The sequence below is a fragment of the Prionailurus viverrinus genome, chromosome A2 (genome assembly GCF_022837055.1).
Source record: "Prionailurus viverrinus isolate Anna chromosome A2, UM_Priviv_1.0, whole genome shotgun sequence".
Taxonomy (NCBI): domain Eukaryota; kingdom Metazoa; phylum Chordata; class Mammalia; order Carnivora; family Felidae; genus Prionailurus; species Prionailurus viverrinus.
This window is the reverse complement of record NC_062562.1, coordinates 13,933,158-13,957,416: the sequence shown is the minus strand read 5'-3', so window position 1 is coordinate 13,957,416 and position 24,259 is coordinate 13,933,158. Positions and strand designations below refer to the sequence as shown.

Sequence of the window (24,259 nt, the reverse complement as noted above, 5' to 3'; positions counted from 1 at the left end):
CTTACACAAGTGGCAAAGCATAAACTGTCAACTGAATGGTGTGCCCCTTTTCTAAAGATCTATGTCCCTGTATTTAGTATTCTAGTTCTGGAATGCATGTCAGTGAGCATTTGGTTTTCAGCATGCCTGTTCAAAGCATGTGGGGAGTCAGAGGAGGAATTTATGGTTTGGAATTTCCCAAAGCTAGATAGTATTAGCCAGATGGGATCTACTTGTCCAAACCTGGGAAATAGAATTTCAGAGTTGAAGTTTTTCTTTTCATCAATCTTAAGAAGGTTCATTAGATCCCACCCACTTAGTGACAGCACTCTCTTCTTAGCCTGCTTGTAGGTTTTAGCTTTGCTCTTAGGATTAACACGCTTAGCTTGGCTTGGTCTAGTGCCAAAGGAAAGTCTTGCTGTCTTTGGAGTACTTTCCCTAAGAGTTGAATTTTGTTGGTTTTAAAACAATTTCCTAAAAGCTATCTAAAATCTAAGGTCACAGCAAAATCCCTTTTGAAGTGGTTTTATTAAGTAAAGCAACATGCAGAATATTTTAGAAAAGTTTCACAGGGGCACCTGGGTGGATCAGTTGGTTAAGCGTCTAATTTTGGCTGGGGTCATGATCTCATGGTTCATGAGTTCAAGCCCTGCGTCGGGCTCTGGGCTGACACCTCAGAGCCTGGAGCCTACTTGAGATTCTGTGTCTCCCTCTCTCTCTGCCTCTCCCCCACTCATGTTCTCCCTCTCTCTCTCTCTCCTTCTCTCTCTCTCTGTCTCTCTGTCTCTCTGTCTCTCTCTCCCCCTCAAAAATAAATAAAGGTTAAAATTTTAAAAAAATAAATAAAGGGAATGGAGCAGGGGAGGAGTAAGGAATCCAGGATGGGACAGGCCACCCATCAGAGTCTTGCACATAAAAGAGGAGTAGGACTTCCCCAAGTACAGAGGAGGGAGAGGGTCAAAGAGAAGCTGGTGAAGAGCCTTGAATGCCTTGCTAAGGGGCTAGAATTGATTAAAGCAGGCAGTGAGAAGTCACACCACCTTTTTGAGCAGGGGAGAGACCAGATGTTGTGGTTTTGAGTAAGAAATTTAGCAGTAGTGTTGACTGTAACCAGTCCAGGGACAAATTAAGAAATAAGGACATTATAGGGGGCACCTGGGTGGCGCAGTCGGTTAAGCGTCCGACTTCAGCCAGGTCACGATCTCGCGGTCCGTGAGTTCGAGCCCCGCGTCGGGCTCTGGGCTGATGGCTCGGAGCCTGGAGCCTGTTTCCGATTCTGTGTCTCCCTCTCTCTCTGACCCTCCCCGGTTCATGCTCTGTCTCTCTCTGTCCCAAAAATAAATAAACGTTGAAAAAAAATTAAAAAAAAAAAAGAAATAAGGACATTATAATGAGCTTTTCACAGACTTAAATTTATTCATTTTAAAGGTCATTCCTTTATTCAAGTTCTGCAGATTGTTTTCTTGTGTCATGTGAAAGAATTCCCCCCCCCTTTTTTTTTAGTGCCCAAACTAGCTCCTGATCCAAGGTTTCATTTGCTAAATTACTGTAATAATTTCCATGGTTGACCTTGGATATCCATATATAATCTCAACCCCGACTCATCTAACCATTTTTGGTTTTTTGCTTTTGTGTTTGCTTTTAGAGTGACCTTTACCAGTGGTTGATGGCTTCTGTTAATGGATTGATTTTTCCCAATTTCACTGTTACAGAGAACCTTATTTTGAAATACTGGCCTCTGAGTCCTGGGCTGCTGTTCCTTCCTGGAACTTGGGACCCTCTGTGAATTTCTAGGCTTTCCATCGAAGTTCTATTACTTAAGAATTCATGTCTTCTAATTAAAAAAAAAAATTTTAATGTTTATTTATTTTTGAGAGAGAGAGCATGTGAGCGGGAGAGTGACAGAGAGAGAGGAAGACACAGAATCCGAAGCGGGCTTCAGGCTCTGAGCTGTCAGCACAGAGCCCTACGTGGGGCTCGAACTCACGAACTATGAGATCATGACTTGAGCTGAAGTTGGATGCTGAACCAACTGAGCCACCCATGTACCCCATCATGTCTTCTAATTTTTGTTCTGTACCTAGGTCTGTCTCTGGGAGGTACATAATATTGTTGACTGTTTTTGTCAGCGCTGAACAAATCTTTCTAGAAAGGAGAATAATTAAGGAGATCCGATTCCATCTTTGGTTAAGGCATTAGAATCATTATTGCTCTCAGGGAAGATTTTTCAAGAAGTATCCTGTTCTATGAAGAAGAATATATCTCAGTATATCTTTAAATCTCAGTAGATCTTTAAATTCCCTGGTAATTTAAAATGATACCTTGTTAAGGAAAGTAGATTGTTCCATAATTTGGAAGAGTAAAAGTAAGTTCCAGCTAAAATTAGGAGCTATAATATACTGGTAGTAGAAGCCAGAATGTGGCTTATGTTCTTTTCATTTCCATGTTCCTTTCTCCTGATATAGTGACCAGCACATAGTTGTTCCAAAGTAAAAGTCCTATAAATATTGAATAAATGAGGTTAGGGAGGATAAACCTCTGTGCTTTCATTTTCTGGAGTGATTCTTATATGACTCAGTTTTGCTATAGATTTCTTAGCATTGGTTTTAAAAGGATATTCACAGTGTTGCTTTGTTTTAATTTAGTTTAGAAAGAGCCTCAAAAGTATCTTTACTTATTTTTTTAACATTTGTTCATTTTTTTTTTGAGAGAGAGAGAGAGAGAGAGAGAGAGGGTGGGGGAAGGGCAGAGAGAGAGGGAGGCACAGAATCTGAAGCAGGGTCCAGGCTGTCAGCACAGAGCCTGATGCAGGGCTTGATCCCACAAACCATGAGATCATGACCTGAGTCAAAGTCAGATGCTTAACTGACTGAGCCACCCAGGCACCCCCCTAGTGGTATTTTTTAAAGAATTTTTGAAGTTTATTTATTTATTTTGAGAGAGAGAAGGCAAGTGAGTCAGGGAGGAGCAGAGAGAGAGAGAGAGAGAGGGAGATAGAGAGTCTCAAGCAGGTTCTGTGCTGTCAGCACAGACCCCAATGTGAGGCTTGAACTCACGAACCGTGAGATCATGACCTGAGCTGAAGTCAGATGCTTAACCAACTGAGCCACCCAGGTGCCTCCCCTGTTTTTTTTAAAGAATTTTTTAAAAGTGAGCCTAGCGGTTTGAAACAACATAACATTTGCAATCTCAGTTTCCAGGGGTCAGGAATCTGGGCACGGCTGAGCTGGGACCTCTGCTCAGGGTCTCCCAAGGCTATAGTCAAGATGCTGGCTGGGCTGTGGTCCTATGTGGAGCTTAGGGTTCTCTTCCATCTTGTGGGATTGTTGGCAGAATTCAGTTCCTTGCAGTTATGGGACTGAGGTTCCCGTTCTCTTGCTAGCTGACAGCCGGGGCTACCTGTAGTCCTGCCACCAGCTCTCACCACATGGCAGCTGGCTTCAGGGCCCACAGGTGATGCTGTCTAGTCCGCTTAGATGGAGCTGTAGATAATGTAACATAAGCATGGGAAAGACTGTCTCATCATCTTTGCCACTTTGCAAGTCACAGGTTCTGCCCGAACAAGGAAAGAGGATTATACTCATTGGGAGTCACCTTCAGAATGTCCATCACATAAGTTCATCCCCTTTGGTAATGCTGTGAATGTGGTGGACTGTCCCCACTTTATTTACATCGTCATTGATGGTTTGCTGTCAGCTGCTTGATCACCTCTAGGCCAAGATCATGCCCAAAGCTTAGACATTTGTTTACTTTTCATAATAAACCACAAAAACTCCTGTGAAATGACTTTGTGTGCATTATAAGGTACTTTAGGGGTGCCTGCCTGGGTGGCTCAGTCAGTTGAGCCGTCTGACTGGCTCAGGTGGTGATCTTGTGGTTCATGAGTTCAAGCCCCACGTTGGGGGTACACCTCAGAGCCTGGAGCCTGCTTCAGATTCTGTGTGTCTCTTTCTCTGCCCCTGCCCCGCCCCCTCAAAAATAAACATTAAAAAAAAATTTTTTTAAGTTACTTTATACCTGTATCTGCAATACGATGTTTTATTAAGCAGAAAACTGAGCTGGGGATAAACATTCCTGAAGTTCCCTTTAGGAAGCAGAACGGCTGACTTCATTTTCTTTCCTCGCATTTTTAGAATTACGTTTACAGAAGATAACAAGCTCTAGCTGGAATCCATTTCATTAATGGTACTACTGCTTCCATAGAAGGAAAACATTCCAGGCTGAATATCCTGTGTGATCAGTTACCGTGCACTGCATAAGAAAGATTAATATTTGGGTTTAGATTTGCAGAAGATCAAATCTCAACCCCCACAAACATTTTCGTATTTGAGGTTCGGAGACGGGGACCTGATTCCTGCACCCCAACTCTAGCCTTTTGAAAGGCATCCCACGGGGAGGGGGGGTGCGTGGTGAATTTGGAAGGCACCTAGAAACAAGGAGGCTCCTGTAGACTGACGATGTAGGGAGCTGTGGCAGATGTCTGGCCTTCCTCGTAGCGTTCATCATATTTGACTTCAGTCATGAAGTTACCAATTTTCACATACATTATCCAGCCTTGGCAGTGTCTTTTAATAATGGGTATTTAGATGATAGCATTACGAGATTTAAAGTCACAATAACAGCAAATGTTAAAATAGATGGCACGGTTCTTCCTCAGAGTTCGCAGAAGTTTTGACACATGGACACACCATTACAATTACAATTATGCTCACTCTCTTGTGTTATCACGTTCTCCCTCTAGACTGGCTGTTTGGTGTCTAAGCATGTGCAAGTGTCTCCTGTCTTTAACAACAAAGAACAACAACCAAAAACGTCCCTTGACTCTCCCCCGCATCTTGATTTGTAGCTGGGATTTGTTTTATTTTTTTATTATTGTTTTTAATGTTTTATCCATTTATGAGACAGAGAGAGACACGGAGCATGAGCAGGGGAGGGGCAGAGAGAGAGAGGGAGACACAGAAGCCAAAGCAGGCCCCGGGCTCCGAGCTGTCAGCCCAGAGCCCGACGCGGGGCTTGAACTCACAGACCGTGAGATCATGACCTGAGCCCAAGTCGGACGCTCAACTGACTGAGCCACCCAGGCGCCCCAGGGATTTGTTTTAATTAGTCAAGGTAAGATGACAGACATAGAGATGACTTCGAAAGAAGTTTATTACTTACAGTTCCCCAGGGGAGGAGGCAGGGCCATACTGGGAAGCACCCAAGTCCGTCCGGAGAAAGGAGTGCAGGGAAAGCATGGCTCAGAATCTTTAGTGTGATTTCCAAGGGAAGGAATGGGCAAACCAGGGCAGGTGAGTTTGAGCAAGTTTAAGATTGGGCAGTGTAAATACTTGTGGCAGGCTCTGGGCGATAGCAGCGGTCGCTAATTGTTAGCTGGCCATCTGGAAATTTAGGGCAGGAGGAGTGTTGGCCGGTGCTGAGAGGTAGATAAAGAAGGTGGTTACGCATATGGGCTTAGGATTTGGATTTGCAGGAAAGGCGTGCTCTCAGGCAAGCTGTTTGGTGTATCTGGAATTAGCTAGTGCTGGGAGGGACAGTTTCTCCCGGCCCCAGGGTGTCAAAGCATCATAAAATACAGAAGAAAAACAAAACATACTGCACACCTTTTCTTTAAACACCTCCTGCGTTTCTTTACTCTCTTTTATTTGAGGTTGCTGCTTCTACTTCCTCTTCTCCACCCATTCTCTCCCAACCTTCTCCCTCTGCTGAGTCATCGATGACCTCCTTGTGGCTAAATCCAAGGTCTCTTCTGGATTCTTCTATTGCTTTGCCTCTAAGAAGTATTTCTCACAGATTGCTCTTTTCTCCTGGAAACTGTTTTTCTTGGTTCCTCCTCACTGGCAATTCGGTCCCCGTCTTTTCTGCAGGCTTTTCTCTGCTTGACTTCTAGAAGTCCACGGGCCTGGGTCTGGGGCATGGACTCCTTTCTCTCTACCCCTTATGATGCTTTCCTCAAATCTTGTGGCTTAAACTGCCACCTCTATGCCCAGGACTCCCCATCTTTATATTGCTTATCTCCAACCTTGAGGCCATGTCCATGTGCCTGGCTGCCTATCTGATACCTCCTCTTGGGTAGCTCCTAGCAATCTCAAGTGTAACCCAATCAAAGCACAGCTCTGCTTTCCAGACCCTTGTTCCCTAAACCTGCTGTCTTCCAGTCCCCCCTGTGGCAGTTAATGGTGTCTCCTTTCATGCAAAAACTAGTAGTAGTCATCCTTGAATCTCCTCTTTCCCCCAATCCCACACCAGTTTATCAGGAGGTCCTGTTGATTTCATTGCTGTAGTCAGAGACCTGCCTATTTTTTTTAAAGTAGTCTCCATGCCCAACATGGGGCTCAAACTCAGGACGCCGAGATCGAGTTGCATGCTTCACTGACTGAGCCAGCCAGGCAGCCCAAGATCTATCTGCATTTTATGTCTAGTACCATAACTAAACTAAGCCAGCAGTATATCTGGACTATTCCAGCTGTAGTAGCCTTCAGACTAGCATTCCACCCCTTGCCTTCCATTCTGGTCTCAGAGCAGCCGCGGTGATCTTTTAAAAATGCAGTTCACTTGAAGATAGGCAATAGATCGATGGAATAGAGTTGAAAATGCAGAAATAAACCCATATATATATATATATATATGGCCAATTGATTTTCTACAAGGGTGCTAAGACCGTTGAGTGGGGAAGGAATGGTATCTTCAACAAATGGTCTGGAAAAGTGGATCTGCACATGGAAAAGAATTAATTTGATGGGGTCAGTCATAAGCATCTGACTTCGGATCGGGCCGTGATTTCATGGTTTGTGGGTTTGAGCCCCCTACTGGGGTCTGCTCTGACAGCTCCAAGTCTGCTTCAGATTCTTTATCTCCCTCTCTCTCAGCTCCTCTCTCTCTCCCAAAAGTAAACAAACAAACAAACAAACAAAAAAATAGGAATGCATTTGAACCCTTACCTAACACCGTATACAAAAATGAAATGGATCAAATACCTAAGTGTAAGAGCTAACCCTGTAAAACTCTTAGAAGAAAACAGAGGCATAAATCTTCATAACCTTGAATTAAGTAACGGTTTTTTAGATATGCCTAAAGCACAAGCAACAAAAGAATAGATAAATTGGATTTCACTAAATGAAAAACTTTTGTGCTTCAAACGACACTATCAAGAAAGTAAAAAGACAACTTACAGAATGCGAGAAAAAACTTGCAAATCATATATTAAGAGTCTAGTATCCGGAAAATATAAAGAACTCTTACAACTCAACAATAAAAAAGACATCACCCGATTAAAGAATGAGCAAAGAATTCGAATAGACATTTCCCCAAAAAAGAATGGCCGATGAACACCTGAAAAGATGCTCGATGTCATTAGTCTTTAGAGAAATATAAATCAAAACATTCCAAAAAAATATAATGAGATACTGCCTCACACCCACTGGTGTGGCTATAGTAAAAAAGACAATAATGAGTTTGGGTGAGGTTGCGGAGAAATTAGAATCTTAATTGCTGATGAGAAGGGAAAATGGTGCAGCCACTTTATAAAATTTTGGCATTTCCTTGCGGCGCCTGAGTAGATCTGTCGGTTAAGTGTCCGGCTCTTTTTTTTTTTTTCTTTTAACATTTGTTTATTTTTGAGAGAGAACACGCGAGAGTGGGGGGAGCAGAGAGAAAGGGGGACAGAGGATCCAAAGTGGGCTCTGTGCTGACAGCAGGAGCCTGACATGGGCCTTGAACTGTGAGATCATGACCTGAGCTGAAGTCAGATGCTTAACCAAGCCTGAGCCACCCAGGCACCCCTAAGTGTCCAACTCTTGATTTTGGCTCATGGTTCGTGATTGAGCCCTGCATCAGGCCCTGCACTTGACAGCATAGAGTCTGCTTGAGATTCTCTTTCTCCCCTTCTCTCTGGCCCTCCCCTGCTCTCTCTCTCTCAAAAATAAATAAATAAACATTAAAAAAAAAAGTTTGACATTTCTTCAAAAGGTTAAACAGTTACCATATGACTCAGCAATTCTCCCTAGACACGCGCTCACATAAAAACTTACGCGTGAATGTTCATAGCATAATTATTCATAATAGCCCAAAGTGGAAACAACCCAGGAGTGCATCAATTGATAAATGGACAAACAAAAGTTATTCATACAATGGAATATTATTTGGCCTTAAAAAGGGATGAAGCAGTGATACACAAAAACTTGGAAGAACCATGAAAACATGCTATGGGAAAGGCACATAAGGTCCCATACTCTGTGATTCCATTTATATGAAATGTCCAGGAGACATTTGTCCAGAGACATACCTATAGAGACCAAAAGATTGGTGGTTGCTGGATGGGAGGAGAGGAGAATGGGGAATGACTGCTAATGGGAACAGGATTTCTTCAGGGGGGTGGTGACAGTGTTGTGGAAATAGACAGTGGTGATGATTAAACATTGTGAATTTCCAAAAAGCCACTGAATTGTATTTATTTTTTTTAATGTTTATTTGTTTTTGAGAGAGACAGAGACTGAGTGTGAGCCGGGGAGGGGCAGAGAGAGGAGGAGACACAGAATCCGAAGCAGGCTCCAGGCTCCGAGCTGTCAGCACAGAGCCTGACGCGGGGCTCGAACTCACGAACAGTGAGATCATGACCTGAGCTGAAGTTGGACGCCTAACTGAGCCACTCAGGCACCCCAAAACTTTTTTTTTAATGTTTATTTTTGAAAGGGGAGAGAGAGAGAGAGAGAGGGAGACAAAGAATCCGAAGCAAGCTCCAGGCTCTGAGCTGTCAGCACAGAGCCCGATGCGGGGCTTCAACTCACAAGCTGTGAGATCATGACCTGAGCTGAAGTCGGGCCGCCTTCCTTCTGGAGGCCACAGGGGAAGAGTCCGTTTCCTTGCCTTTTCCAGCTTGTTGAAGCCACCTGCATTTCTTGGCTTGCAGTTTTCTTCCTCTGTCTTCGGAGCCAACAGCATAGTGTCTCTGACTCTGTGTCACTGTATCTCTCTCTGAACACAGCTAGAAGAGGTTGTCCACTTTTAAGGACTTGTGTGATTATATTGGGCCCATCTGGGTAACCCAGGCTAATCTCTCCATCTCAAGGTCCTTAACCTTAATCACAGCCACAGAGTTCTTTTTCCAGTGTAACATATTCTGAGGATTAGCACATGGACATCTTTGGGAGTCATTCTTCTGCCAACCACCATTCCCATCACCAGGAACAAAAGCCAGAGTTGTTCTCCTGACTGACAAGGCTCTTCTAGGTGACTCCCCCTTGCCTAACTTCACCTCCTGGCTCTCTCCCTCACCCCTTACTCCACAGCATCCTGGTCTCTTAAAAAGCCAAGCGTGTTCTCACTTAGCCTTTGCACTGGCTGGTTCCTCAATCTAAATTATTACTCTCCTCAGCCTCTCGTTTCCTGCCTGACTTCTTGTCATTCTGATCTCAGCATTGAGGTCACATCAGAGACATTCAAACTCCAGTAAGCCTTCTACGCATCACTCTAGTCTGTTGCCACAATGCACCTGCCGTGGCTCGTGGTTGTCTCGTTTGTGTGTGCGTTTGGTGTCTCTCACTCCCTCCCTCAACTGCCACGCGGGTAGGAACCTCATCTGTCTGTGTCTCTGACACTGGAATGGTGTATGGCACATAGAGGCTGCTCAGTAAACACCTACTAAGTTAACATCTCAGGACGTTGGGGTAGGATGGCTGGCATTTCTGCTTATGCATCAAAGTGCCAGGACAGGGCAATAGTGTGAACACAGCTTTGAAATCATTGGATCTTGAAAGTTCGTAGGTTTTGTTTTGTTTTGTTTTGTTTTTTTATGTTTATTTTGAGAGAGAGAGAGCACAGCAGGGGAGAGGGGCAGAGAGATAGGGAGAGACAGAGAATCCCAAGCAGGCTCTGTGCACCACACTGAGCCTGACATGGGGCTCCATCCCATAACAGTGAGATCATGACCTGAGCCGAAATCAAGAGTCGGATACTTAACCTACCGAGCCACCCACGTGCCCCCAAAGTTCGTAGTCCTTGACAAGTTATTTGCATTATTTAAATTTGCATTGTTTAAAATTTTTCATGGAGGGGCACCTGAGTGGCTCAGGCAGTTGAGTGTCCGACTTCGGCTCAGGTCACAATCTTGAGTTTGAGTTCAAGCCCCACGTCAGGCTCACTGCTGCCAGCACAGAGCCTGCTTCAGGTCCTCTGTCCCCTCTGTCTCTGTCCCTTCCTCACTTGTGCTCTCTCTCTCAAAAATAAATAAACATTAAAAAAAAAAAAAACACATGGGGCGCCTGGGTGGCTCAGTCAGTTAAGCGTCCGACTTCGGCTCAGGTCATGATCTCGCGGTCCGTGAGTCCGAGCCCCGCGTCGGGCTCTGTGCTGACAGCTCAGAGCCTGCCTGTTTCGGATTCTGTGTCTCCCTCTCTCTCTGCCCCTCCCCCGTTCATGCTCTGTCTCTCTCTGTCTCAAAAATAAATAAACGTTAAAAAAAAAAACAACACATGTAAAGGAAATGTTTTGAATATTTGTGTATTGCTCCATTTGAATTTTACAAAATGGAAGTCATAGGAAATGCTTTTGTATTGTCACTTCGTAAGAGCAATTTTCAACAGAGCTGGCAGGGTCAATATGAAAGATCTTTACTTCCCTGAACAGGATGACTCTTCTCTGTCTCACACTCTCTTCTGTTGTTTCCCTTTCAGAAAGCATGCCCTGAATTGCCATCGGATGAAGCCTGCTCTCTTCAGTGTGCTCTGTGAGATCAAGGAAAAGACAGGTAGGCCATTGAGAAGACTTTTTTTGTGTGTGTGTGTGTGGATCCAGGACCATGACAATCATGCACCCTCTGATCTGGTCCTGACGCGGCCTGACGCGTGTCGTGGGCCGTCTTGCCTGTCACGTCTCTCTCTGGCAGCAGACGGTCCAGATGCGTCCTTTCTGTCTCATCAGTGCCCTGCTTTCTGATGTATCCGTGTATCGCATGGATTAATTTTGCAGTTTGTAACTGGAGAAATACTGTTGCCAATGAGTAACAAGCAGCTGCATTGTTCTTAAGGAAGACCTAAGAGGCACTGTGGCATTCCATTGTTTTGGAAAAGGAAAAGGTGAGGGGCACCTGGGTGACTCAGTCTGTTAAACACCCAACTCTTGATTTCAGCTCAGGCCACGATCTCACGGTTTGTGGGTTTGAGCCCTTCGTCGGGCTCTGTGCTGACAGTGCAGAGCCTGCTTGGGATCCTCCGTCTCCCGTTCTTTCTGCCCCTCCCCTACTCACTCTCTCAAAATAAAAAAAGATTTTAAAGAAAAGATGATAGATTTAGAAAAGTAGAATACTAATGAGATTATTTGTTTTTGTTTTTTAATGTTTATTATTTTTTGAGAGAGAGACAGAGACAGAGAGCAAGCAGGGGAGGGACAGAGAGAGAGGGAGACACAGAGTTGGACGCAGGCTCCAGGCTCTGAGCTGTCAGCCCAGAGCCCAACGCGGGGCTTGAACTCACAGACTGTGAGACCGTGACCTGAGCTGAAGCCAGCTGCCCAACTGCCTGAGCCACCCAGGCGCCCCTGATTTTAGTTGTCTTAAGTATTCAAAGTAATCCCCATGGAAGTCTTCTGCCACTGCCAATCCTTTTGTTAAAAAAAAAAAAAAAGAAACATTTTATTTTGAATTAATTTTAGATTTGCGGAAAAGTTGAAAAATGGCAAGAGAGTTCTCCTATACCCTTCTCCCAGCCTCCTCGAACGTCAACACCTTGAGGACCGTAGCACAGTGATCAAAACGAGGACATTAACCTTGGTACAGTGTTCTTGCACTGACCAACAGACTGTATTCGGATTTCCCCAGTCTTTGCCCTGATGCCTTTTCTCTGGTCCACCCTCCCACATTGCATTTAGTCATCCTGTCTCCTTAGTCTCCTTTGATCTGTGATGGTTCCTCAGTCTTTATCATCTACAACCTTCACACTCTGGTTGAGAACTGCTCAGTCATTTGGTGGGACTGACATTGGTGGGGAACCCTATTAGTTCCAAGAAATACTTCATGGGGCACCTGGGTGGTTCAATCGGTTAGGCATCGGACTTCAGCTCAGGTCATGATCTCGCGGTTCATGAGTTCAAGCCCTGCGTCAGGCTCTGTGCTGACAGCTCAGAGCCTGGAACCTGCCTCGGATTCTGTGTCTCCCTCTCTCTCTGCCCCTCCCCTGCTCATGCTCTGTCTCTGTCTCTCTCTCTCTAATATAATTAAACATTAAAAAAAATTAGGGGCACCTGGGTGGCTTAGTTGGTTAAGCGTCCAACTTCAGCTGAGGTCATGATCTCACGGTTCGTGAGTTCGAGCCTCGCATCGGGCTTTGTGCTGACAGCTCAGAGCCTGGACCTTGCTTCAGATTCTGTGTGTCCCTCTCACTCTGACCCACCCTACTGTGCTCTATCTCTCTGTCTCTCAAAAATGAATAAACGTTAAAAAAAAAAATTTGAATAGGGATACCTGGGTGGCTCAGTCGGTTAAGCGTCTGACTTCCTTCATGAGCTCACAGTTCGTGGGTTTGAGCCCTGTGTCAGGCTCTGTGCTGACAGCTCGGAGCCTGGAGCCTGCTTCGGGTTCTGTGTTTCTCTCTGCCCCTTAGGGGCCCATACTCTGTCTGTCTCTCCTTCAAAAATAAATGGACATTAAAATTTTTTTAATTAAACAAAACAAAACAAAGAAATATTTCATGATGGATCTTCATGGTATTGCTACCAACCCAGATAACAGTCAACGGTTTCTCTGTTGTCTTTACCACCACTTTCCTTTTTCATAAAAGCCAGCCTGTGCTATGTTTCATCCCTGATTCCTTTACCTTTGAGTGCACTTTGTAACCCAGAAGCTGTAATTCTGCTTGGCTTACAAAGCCCTTGTACTTTGAGTGGCCTCCATTTGTTCTCATAGGTTGCTTGTGTGTGTTTAACTTTTTATTTTGAAATAATCACAGATTTACAGAGATGTTCCAAGAACAGTGCAAATATATTTTCTTCCTGCACTGTTGCGGAATAAGTGGCTGCCATGATGCCCTGTGACCCCTGCACACTTACCTGAGTGTGTTTCCAATGAATAAGACATTCTCCTGTTTCCTCCTGGGACATCCCTTAGAGTCAGGGAATGACATTGCTAACGCCACTAGCATAGAATCCTCAGACCTTATTTAAGCTTTTCAGTTGTCCCAATAATGTCCTTTATTGGGCCAGGATCTCATGTTACATAGCAGGCCAGGATCTCATGTTACATAGCATGTCACTTTGGTCTTTTTCCATTTGTAACAAGCCTGTTATTCCTTGGCTTTCATGACCTTGACCGTCTAGAAGATCACAGGCAGACCCCTCCATTTGGGTTGATCTGATGTTTCCTCACAATTAGATTTCTGCTCCCGGTATCCTGAGTACTTTTACTTATTGTTTTTTAGGTCTTATTTTTGAGACAGCACAAGTGGGGGAGGGGGAGAAAGAGGGGGACAGAGGATCCCAAGCAGGCTCTGCGCTGACAGCAGCAAGCCCAGCGTGGGGCTTCAACTCATGAACTGTGAGATCATGACCTGAGCCGAAGTCGGAGACCTAACCGACCGAGCCACCCAGGCGCCCCGGTACTTTTACATATTCAATCAGTTGTTCCTTGCCCCCCATGTATACCCAATCCTCCTCCCAAACATGGACCCCTTTTCACCCCTCAGTCCCCACCATAAAAACAATTTTTAAAAGTAATTCCATCAACCGTGATGTCAGCAAGCTTTAGTTCTTGATGATGTTTATTCTGTCTGTGGGGTGCTGGAACTGAACAGGAAACCAGTTCTTGGGAGGTGTGCAGTCCGGGCACATCTTTTTTGCTCCGTCTGATTCTGTACGTGTGGACATGAGGGCAGCTGTCCGTCACCTTCAAACTCTGCAGTTTCAAGAGAGAAAGAAAGGACTGATACCTACTGCCACCAGGACAAGCTGAGGTGTCCGTTTTAAACCATGCTATCACCTGTCCCATCCTTCCAATCTGCAGAGGTCATGCTTGGGGCTTTTGACTTACCCTAGGCTGAGTCCCAAGGAGGCCATGGGGCTCAGAGCGTAAGCCACACACATCAGACCTGGGCATTCTTCAGAAAATCAGGCTTCCTTTCCACCAACTGGCTCAAACATTGGGGTGCGTAATGCATTTGGGGACATGGTTGCACGTGAATGGGGCAGCCCTGCTCAACCTGGGAAAGTGCAAGCTATCTGCAGTTGCCACCAGCCGGGCTCCACATGGTCTGGCTGAATTGTCAAGTTCAGTGTGGCCAAATCTCTCTTCTCATGATTAGGAAGTGCAGCCATGGGATCACTGTGCGTCCAACATGTGAGTGGCAGGAAAGTAAACAAGATCTCAGTTCTGCTTCAGCTTCTCCCAACCTTGTGACAGGAACGACCCAGTATTAGCCCAAAGAAAACTGTTCAGTGTCCTGATGCCGCACACTGACACCAGTGGGTCACCACGTTACTGGTGATCCTGAGAGCCAGGCCTTCTGGGACTCCTCCTGCAGGGACAGAGCATGACTGTTTCTTGGTTTAACCCACATTCCTCACATTCCCCTCTGGCTGAAGTCTGCAAGAGGCCTTTAGGGTAAAGACAAAAACTGTGCAGAGCATTTGTTTATTTACTTATTTTTTATTAATATATTTTTAATGTTTGTTTATTCTTGAGAGAGAGGGAGAAAGAGCATGAGCGGGAGAGGGTCAGAGAGAGAGGGAGACACAGAATCTGAAGCAGGCTCCAGGCCCTGAGCTGCCAGCACAGAGCCTGACACGGGGCTCGAACTCACGACCTGTGAGATCATGACCTGAGCGGAACTCAGACGCTTGACTGACTGAGCCACCCAGGCGCCACTTGTGCAGAGCGTTTAAAGCCCAGTAGGCATTGATGGAGTATGGGTTGCAGTCAGTCAGCTCTGAGCTTCCTGGCATTATCTCCTGAACCTTCTAGCAGCTCAGAGCAGACGCTGACTCTCCTCTTGTTTTATGGATGATCAGAGTGAACCTCTGGAGAGAACAGGTCGCACCCCAGTAATCACAGCCAGGCTGTGTGCCACCCTTCCACACCCTGTCCTGGCTCAGAAAGGGAACCCGTCCTGTGCCTCACAGCCTGCACCCACCAGTTCCAAGTGCCGTCTGTGCGTCGCTGGTCTCACTGCGTCCATGATGGCTCTGGGGCTTTGCCATCTGTCTCCTCCAGTGAGCGCGGGGCCTAGGATGCGCTGCGTTCTAGGACTGTCCTTAGGTTTTTGTTGAATGGAGAACTGTTCCTGGTGACTGATACCTATGAATTGAAATCCTTTTCATCCTGTTCATTTTATGAGGTTCGGGAAGATTGAGTGCCTGGGGCCTGACTTCGTATCATCCTGAAGAGAAAGCCATCCTCTGTGTAAACCCTGTGTTGGCAGACATTCCTGGAAGCACTGCCTCACTTCCTCACTGCCTCCCACTGTCTCCTCTGGCCTGTGGGAGGGACGCTGGCACATCTTCCAGGTCAGGGGTGTCTGGGTGTCCCTCCCTGCAGAGGCCTCTGAACACCAGCAACACCCTAGGAGTGTGCCCTCCTTCCCGAATCCTTCCCTCGAGACAGCTGTTGTTCTTGGTGTTGAGAGGAGCTGTCCTAAGAGAACAAAATAAACCGTATTTAGAGAATTTTGAATTCAGCTGAGAGGACCAAATACTAGCCCAGTCCCTTTCCTGAAACCCTTGGGGCTAGATGGTTTACAGGATTCAGAGTTGTTTGGATTTTAGGCACCGTTGTGTTGATGACTTCTGGGGCAGAGCCTGCATTCCAAAGGTGACATTTAGCACCAGACAGGAACATTCTTACACCCTGGTTGGGTCAGGCTTTGCCTCCAAGTGAACTCGAGTGCCAACTTCTATAAAAGCATTTGGACCTTGGATGGCGGATGGGCGGGCAACTTAGACCCCGTGTGCATAGGAAGTGCCCTGAAAAGCCACCTGGAATGCTGGGCGGTTCACTCAGAGAGGCCTGTTTTATCTTCTCAGTGCTGTCACTGTGCCCTGTGCTGGTCTCAAGCGCATGTCTATACCTTGGTCAGTTCTTACTGTCTGCTGAGGAATGAGAAGTCCCAGAGACCCGGCTCGGCCAGACTTGCTTTGGGCCAAGGAACCCTCTCTGTGCTGCGAGAGCACACACAGCTGCCTTTCAGAGCAGTAAATGGAAATAACACATAACATAAGGGAACTCGCTGTTATTTCCTGACCACTGTTCATTGGCCTGGCTAGGAGCTGCCAGGCTCAAGTAACCCAGCAGGTTTTATTTTGTTTATTGTTTGTTTTTTTTTTAATGTTTATTTATTTTTGAGAGAGAGCAAGTGGGGCAGGGGCAGAGAGATGGGGACAGAGGATCCAAAGCAGGCTCTGCATTGACAGCAGCAAGCCCAACGCAGGGCTCGAACTCACAAATGAACTCGCGAACCGTGAGATCGTGACCTGAGCCGAAGTTGGATACTCAACCGACTGAGCCGCCCAGGCGCCCCCAACCCAGGAGGTTTTTTTTACCTTTGTTCCCCTTCCTCATCACCTAGTCAGGTCTGTTGCAATTGTGCAAATTCATGATCTGTAGGTCCAGCCTTATGGTTGGGTTTATCCCAACAATAATTATTCTTTAGGCCATTATCAATTACGCTCTAGTGTGACTTCATCTGGAACTCCAATCCCTTTTCTGATTGGCTGTACCCGAGGCTGAGTCTCATGTACGTTTCCTTACAGCTGTGCTAAGAGTGGATCTCCTAGAGCTGGGGAGTTACTTGGAGTGTCCTTTTCTGGTCCCCCAGTTTCAGGGTGACTTGTGAATCAAGCCTCTGATTTCTTTTTTGAATTTTTAAAGCTTATTTATTTATTTTGAGAGACAGAGATAGTGCAAGCAGGGGAAGGGCAGAGGGAGAGGGAGAGAGAGAATCCCAAGCAGGCTCTGCACGGTCAGCACAGAGCTGGATGTGGGGCTCGAACTCGTGAACCGTGAGATCAAGACTTGAGCCGAAACCAAGAGTCAGATGCTTCACCCACTGAGCCACCCAGGCGCCCCACCTCTGATATTTTTTTTAAAGGAAGCTCTATGCCCAACATGGGGCTTAAACTCACAACTGTATGTTCTACCAACTGAGCCAGCCAGGCGCCCTTGGCCTCTGATTGTAATCAGCCTGTCTCTCGGGTGCTGCTATAGACCGGAGCTGTGGTCCTTCCCATGCACCAGCCTCTTACAGCAGGGAGCTATATACGTTTGAATTAATTCAAATTAAATAAATTAAAGAAGGCATTCCTCAGCCATACTGGCCACATTTCAAGTGCTCAGTAGCCACATGTGGCTGGTGGCTCTCATTAGACAGCATAAGTCTAAAATAGTGGAAAGTTCTATTGGACAGATAGGTGACTAGTATATACAAATATATAAATATACACATCAAGGGTCGTGAAAAAAAAAAAACAGTGTCCATGATGACAATGTGGACGAACCTTGGAAACTTTATGCTCAGTGAGAGAAGCCAGACACAAAGACCATATATTGTATGATTCCATGTATATGAAATATCCAGAATAGGCAGAAAGAGATTAACAGCTGCCAGGAGCTAAGGGGCAGGGGAGCAGGGAATGACTGCTAATGAGGGCAGAGTTTCTTTTTGAAGTGATGAAGATGTTAGGTAGTGGTGATGGCTACACAACCTTATGAATGTACTGAAAAGCACTAAATTATTCACTTATTTTATTTTTTTAAGTAGGCTTTATGCCCAGTGGAGAATCCAATGCGGGGCTTGAACTCACAACTCTGAGATCAAGACCTGAACTGAGATCAAGAGTCAGATGCTTAACTGACGGAACCACCTGGGCGTCCCAGACTTGTTCACTTTATTTATTTATTTTTGTTAAAGTTTATTTATTTATTTTGAGAGACAGAGACAGAGACAGAGAGAGAGTGATCAGGGGAGGGGCTGAGAGAAAGGAGATAAAGAATCCCAAGCAGGATCTGCACTGTCAACGCAAATGCAGGGCTCGAACTCACGAACCGTGAGGTCGTGACCTGAGCTGAAACCAAGAGTCAGATGCTTAACCGACTGAGCCACCCAGGCGCCCCAAATTGCTCACTTTAATTGGGTGGGTGCAGGGGTGCCTGGGTGGCTCAGTCGGTTGGGCGACCGACTTCGGCTCAGGTCATGATCTCACAGGTCCCACGCTGGGCTCTGTGCTGACAGTGTAGCTAGCGCCTGGAGCCTGCTTCAGCTTCTGTGTCTCCCTCCCCTCTCTGCCCCTCCCTTGCTCATGCGCTCGCTCTCTCTCTCTCTCTCTCTCAAAATAAATAAATATTAAAAAAAAATTTTTTTTATGGGTGGATCGTATGTCACATGAATTCCATCTCTGTAAAGCTGTTATAAAAACAGCTTGGGGCACCTGTTTGGCTCAGTCAGTGGAATATGTAGCTCTTGATCTCGGGGTTGTAGGTTTGAGCCCCACAGTGGGTGTGGAAATTATTTAAAAATAATAAAAATCTTTAAAAAACAAACAACCAGCTCAGGAACTAAAGCGTTTTGATTGCTGGTGCACCTACAATAAAGAATGAGCCAGGAGCTTTAAAACCTTACGAAAAGACACAGATTCTTGTGAAACAGCACTTACTTACAGAATCTTTTACCCTGTTCAGGTGTTTTCTTAGGGCGTGGCCATTGACTAAAATGATCTTGTGGTTTTGTTTCTGGTTTGTTTCCTGTTCCCGACTTGGAACGCCAGCCCCTAAAACACAGGCGTGCCCGCAGTGCAGCCCAGTCCTGTCAGGGTCTTGGCTCAGAGGAGCTATCAGTAGACGTGGTGATGGCATGAGAACAGCCAATCTTTTTTTGACAGAAAATACTCCTTTATAAATACTTAGAACTTGCGTAACATCAGTTCCTGGGATAATTCCCTTTAGGGTAATTAGGGCATTGGCTGGTCTGAAAACCTGATTCCAGTCTGGAAAATTGGATAGGACTTGGTTGATGTGCGGGCCGGTCACCTCCCTATACAGGACTCGGCAAAATAAAGGTCACAGCTTGGGTGACGGTAGCCCAGCTTTGGAATTTTCTAGGCCTTTCCCAATGGCTCACATTGTTCAGTTAGGGTTGGAGCATTTCTTTGGATGGGAAATGAGATCATTGGGGTGCCTTGGTAGCTCAGTCGGTTGAGCATCCGACTCTTGATTTTGGCTCAGATCATGATCTCCTAGTTTGTGACATCGAGCCTCGCGTAGGGTTCTGTGCTCACAGTACTGAGATGGCTTGGGATTCTCTTTCTCCCTCTCTCTCTGCCCCTCCCCCCCTCATGTTCCTTCTCTCTTTCTTGCTCTTTCTCAAAATAAATAAACTTAAAAAAATAATAAAATGATAAAAAGATGAAATTTTTTAATGTAGACAGAAATCATCAGTAAGTGTTTTTTTAGCTGTTGCTGTTAAATGTTCTGAAAGCCTTGTCGTTATAGGAGAGCACGGACCAATTTTCTACACCTTTTACCTGGCCGCGTTATATATTACAGCATTTTGCTGTCTTTTCCTTTTGCCTGTTGCCACATGCAATGAAGACAAACCTAAATAAGCTGCATATCATTTTTACTTCATATAGTAGTTTATTACAGAACTGCAGAGTTTTAATAAATGCATAAATATAGTGAAATGAAAATTAATTTGCATATTTGGTTGAGGTTTAAGCACTTAGGTTGTGATGTATTTAAAAAAAATTTTTTAACGTTTATTTATTTATTTATTTATTTATTTATTTTTTTAATTTTTTTTTTTTTTTCTTTTCAACGTTTATTTATTTTTGGGACAGAGAGAGACAGAGCATGAACGGGGGATGGGCAGAGAGAGAGGGAGACACAGAATCAGAAACAGGCTCCAGGCTCTGAGCCATCAGCCCAGAGCCCGACGCGGGGCTCGAACTCACGGACCGCAAGATCGTGACCTGGCTGAAGTCGGACGCTTAACCGACTGCGCCACCCAGGCGCCCCAACGTTTATTTATTTTTGAGACAGAGAGAGACAGAGCATGAGCAGGGGAGGGGCAGAGAGAGAGGGAGACACAGAACCCGAAGCAGGCTCCAGGCTCTGAGCTGTCAGCACAGAGCCCAACGCGGGGCTCGAACTCACAGACCGTGAGATCATGACCAGAGCCAAAGTCAGATGCCCAACCGACTGAGCCACCCAGGTGCCCTGGTTGTGATGTATGTTAATTAAAGATTCATTAGAAATGGTGGGAATTTGCATAACGTACTTCCTCAATTTGGTAACTATCTAGTGTGCGTGGCAGTCATGATTTCAGATGAGTGTTTGTTAAAGGGATATTCTCCATAAGATCCTATAAGACTGAGAAAGTTCAGGGACTTACAACAAGGATTTATCTCGAGTGCTGCTTAAATGAGCTGCCCTAGGATACATTGCCTGACAAGTAAATGCAGGCAGGTCTCAACACCAACAGGCTGTGTTTGAAAGTGTCCTCACTTAGAGTGAAGAACTCAGGGCCATTATCCCCAGGAAATAAGAATATAAAAGGGCCCTTGGAAGAGTAGTGTGAGGGGCAAACTGTGCCAGATGGTTAGAATGCCATTGGTCAATGAAGAACCAACCTGGAGTTTGGTTTGGGGTGGGATGGAGGATGAAAAGGGCATTGTTGATGAGTCCCTGGGCCACTGCAGGGACACAGGGACATCCTTCAGCCTTTGAATTGGTCACATCTCCCATCCTTACCTTGCCTATCTGTCCCTCCCAGACTCCTGGTCTCATCCTCTCCACCGGCACCTGAGGACAGAGCCGAGGAGAGGCCTCCTTGCCCGTGTCTGACTTGAAGGAGTGCTTCTAAGGGGTCCCCAGTAAGTCCAAGTGTGCTTTGTGGTCTGACGAGATGCTTGTTAGCAGCTTAAGGAGGGTTCTTTCTATTCATGGTTTGCTAAGGTTGCTTTTTTAAAAAGATTTTATTTTGGGGATGCCTGGGTGACTCAATTGGTTGAATGTCTGACTCTTGATTTCAGCTCAGGTCATGATCCCAGGGTCATGGGATCGAGCCCCACGTCGGGCTCTGCACTGGGCATGGAGCCTGCCTGAGGTTCTCTCTCCCTCTCTCCCTCTCCCTCTCCCTCCCTCTCTCTCTCTCTGTCTCTCTCTCTCCCTCTCTCCTTCTCCTCTACCTCTCTCTCTCTCTCTCTCTTCTTCTGCTCCTCTACCCCACTCTCTCTCTCTCTCTCTCAAAAAAAAAAAAAAGAAATAATAATAATAAAGGGTTTATTTTTAAGCAATCTCTCCACCCAATGTGGGGTGAGATCAAGAGTCACATGCTCCGCCAGCTGAGCCAAAACGAGGCCACCCCAGTTTGCCAAGGGTTTTTATCATTAGTAAGTATTGTTTTAGTTGATTTTTTTTTTTTTGTATCTTTTGAGTTATTTTCCTCCTTTAGGTTGCTGTGATGATTTACATTGGTAGATTTTCATTTACACGGATTATTTACACGGACACAGTTTGAAAGCACCCAGAGGCAGAGGTAAAGCTTCTTGGCTCTGATTCGTATATTTATGCATGTACATGGACATGGATGCTGCTGGCTTCAGGTTGCTGGTCATTTAGTCAGACATCTGGCTGTCTGTACATGAATGAGGCTGGGTCGTGACTTCTTATGAGCTCCTGTCTTGAGGTCTCCATACAGTGAGTGTGGCTTCTCCTGGGTCTCTTCTCTGAAGCAGTTCGTTGAAGGAAAGGGGGTCTGTCTTCCTGGAGAGCCTGGTAGCCATAAAATGGCCTGGTAGCCTGGGGGAAGAGATTTCTTCGCACAAGTTCCTATTTCTGGAACGTGATTCTGTGAAGCCAGGCATGTTCCAAGGAGCAGACAGGACAGTGATGGCCTTTAGTGAGCTGGGTAGTTTCACACAACGATAATAGAGGCAGACGTACAGCTTCAGGGCTGTGGCCTCTACACCTCGACCGGGTGGGCCTCTACCTGCCTGATGGCACACCTTCCCTTCCTTGCTGGGAAGGGGTCTGAGAGGGCAGGCAGAGCTTGGTGTTCCTGGCCAGGCTGGAGCTGAGTGGGTGAGGGGAGCAAGCAGCAATGGAGAAGGTCAGGAGCTTCTCAGGGCCGGATTCGGAAGGGTGTGGGGGGCTCGGGTTCTCTAAGAAGAGTCAGGCCACCTCCTGCTCTCGCCCGCTCGCCTTCCTTCAGTGTGTGGGTGTGTTCTCAAGATTCTGGGGCTCAAGACCGTAACCCTGACGTCCCAACACCAGGCTTGGGCTTTCTTTCATCAAAAGGCTCCTCAGAAAGCCGTTCGGTTGCCGCCTCTCTCTCGGCTTTGGTGCATCTTTCAGTTGCACGTTGTCAGCTTCAGCCGGCAGGCGGTGGAGACCCCACTGTGTGGGAGTGGGGGGCAGGCTTCTGAGGGTCTAGGGCCCTTCCCATTGAGGGCAGCAAGGAGGAAGCCCGCATCCTGGCAGGCTCCAGGCCAGGCCTGTCCTGTGTCACCCCATCCCATCGGGTGCTCAGGGAGAGCTGTGGCCATTTACTCATTTATACGTTTACAGGGTGACACAGTCACAGCCATGCGGTCAGGCCAGTTAGGGGCATCGGCGGCCTCTGGGGCTCAGCTCATGGGTTAGACTGCCTCCCACAGGGATATGGGTCACCGGAGACGGCTCTGCCCAGACTCCCACCCTGGCCCGGGAGGAAGCTGCAACACGGTTTTGCTGCCAAGCCAGAGCACTCCTGAATGGGCAAAGGGCTGGGCAAGCAGTATGGGGGCGTCACGGTGAAGGAAGCTTCCCCTCTGAGCCTTCCGTCTCCCCCAGCAGCCATATGTTTGTTCCATTAAGGAGAGAAAAATAAAAACAACTTGGGATCACGTTCCTGTCTTAGTCTGCTTGGGGTGGCTTAAACAACAGGCATTTATTTTCTCACAATTCTGGAGTCTGGAAGTCCAAGGTCAAGGGGCCAGGTGATTTGGTTCCTAGTGAGGGCCACTTCCAGGCCTGCAGACAGCCGCCTTCTTGCCTGTTCCTCAGACTGAGGTTGGGGGAATGGGAGGGCTCTCTTCCTCTTCTCAGAAGGCCACAGGCCTAGGATGAGAGCATTCTCATTACACTCTTACAACCTCATTCAATTTTTTTTTTAAGTTTTATTTATTTATTTATTTATTTATTTATTTATTTATTTATTTATTTATTTATTTATGTTGAGAGTGAGAGTGAGAAAGAGAGAGAGCGCAGGCAGAGAGACAGAGAGATAGAATCCCAAGCAGGCTCTGCAGTGCGGGCCTCACGAACCCTGAGATCATGACTTGAGTTGGATGCTTCGCCGACTGAGCCACCCAGACACCCCCCAACCTCGTTCAATCTTAATTACCTCCTCACAGGTCTTGCCTCCAAATACAGTCACACTGGAGTTCATTGTTTGATTCACTAGGGTTTTTATCACCTTCAGGAAGTTGGGAACAGAGGGAAATCTGGCAATTGGCTGGGGGGGGGGCAGGTGTTGAGGGGCTTTATTTTAGGTCCTACCTCCTTTTCTAAGTTCCTCTGAGAGACAGTGTCCCTGAGCTAAGCTCCTGGTCCCCAAGGCCTCCCAGGCACCAGTGGAGGGCCCTTGAGGGAGCTGAGAAGTAGTCTGAGATGCTCTGGAACAGGCTACGGGAATGATCTTGCTGTAATTGACGGTAATGAGTAACTAATGACCCTAATTAGGCCCGTTGCGGTGCCCTGGGAGGACAGACGCTTGGTGCTGAGGGAGAGACAGAGCTGCACTGGAGGGGCAGCTGACGAAGGGCACAGGGCACTTTGCAAGCAGGTAAAGTGACAGCCAGACACATGTACTCTGCACAGCCATGTCCGCAGCTATAATTGGCGGTGGTGACCAAAGCGCGGGGTAACTTTTTTTTTTTTTTTTGGTTTTGCTTTTACTCATTTGCAAAAATGATCGGCCTTAAAGAAATAAAGCTTGTAGTGTGTGATCGCTTACCAAAACAGCACCTCAAGGCGTATGCATGGTTAATACCACAAGGCCTGAGGTGTGACAGGCATGTTGTCTCCTTATTCATGGACATCTAGGTGCTTTCAGTTTTTCAAAAGTACAATATTCACCATTTGTACTTTTGTAGGTAGAGTATACACCGGTAGGTGTCAGTGTTCCTGTAGGACACGTTCTCAGAATAGTAATTTGGAGATCAAAGGATATGTCCTTTTTTTTTTTAAATTTTTTTTATTTTTTTAATGTTTATTTATTTTTGACAGAGAGAGAGAGAGCATGAACAGGGGAGGGGCAGAGAGAGA

General features: G+C 46.2%; 1 protein-coding gene across 2 annotated transcripts in view; it reads left to right on the top strand.

Annotated features, from left to right (window-relative positions):
- Positions 1-24,259, top strand: part of PBX4 (PBX homeobox 4) — a 44,280-nt gene that overhangs the window by 8,807 nt on the left and 11,214 nt on the right. For both annotated transcript variants that reach the window (XM_047850695.1, XM_047850694.1), the window contains exon 2: positions 10,650-10,723. In XM_047850695.1, coding sequence (XP_047706651.1) covers positions 10,675-10,723 — 49 coding nt within the window. In that variant the 5' untranslated portion in view covers positions 10,650-10,674. The remainder of the gene's footprint in view (positions 1-10,649; positions 10,724-24,259) is intronic.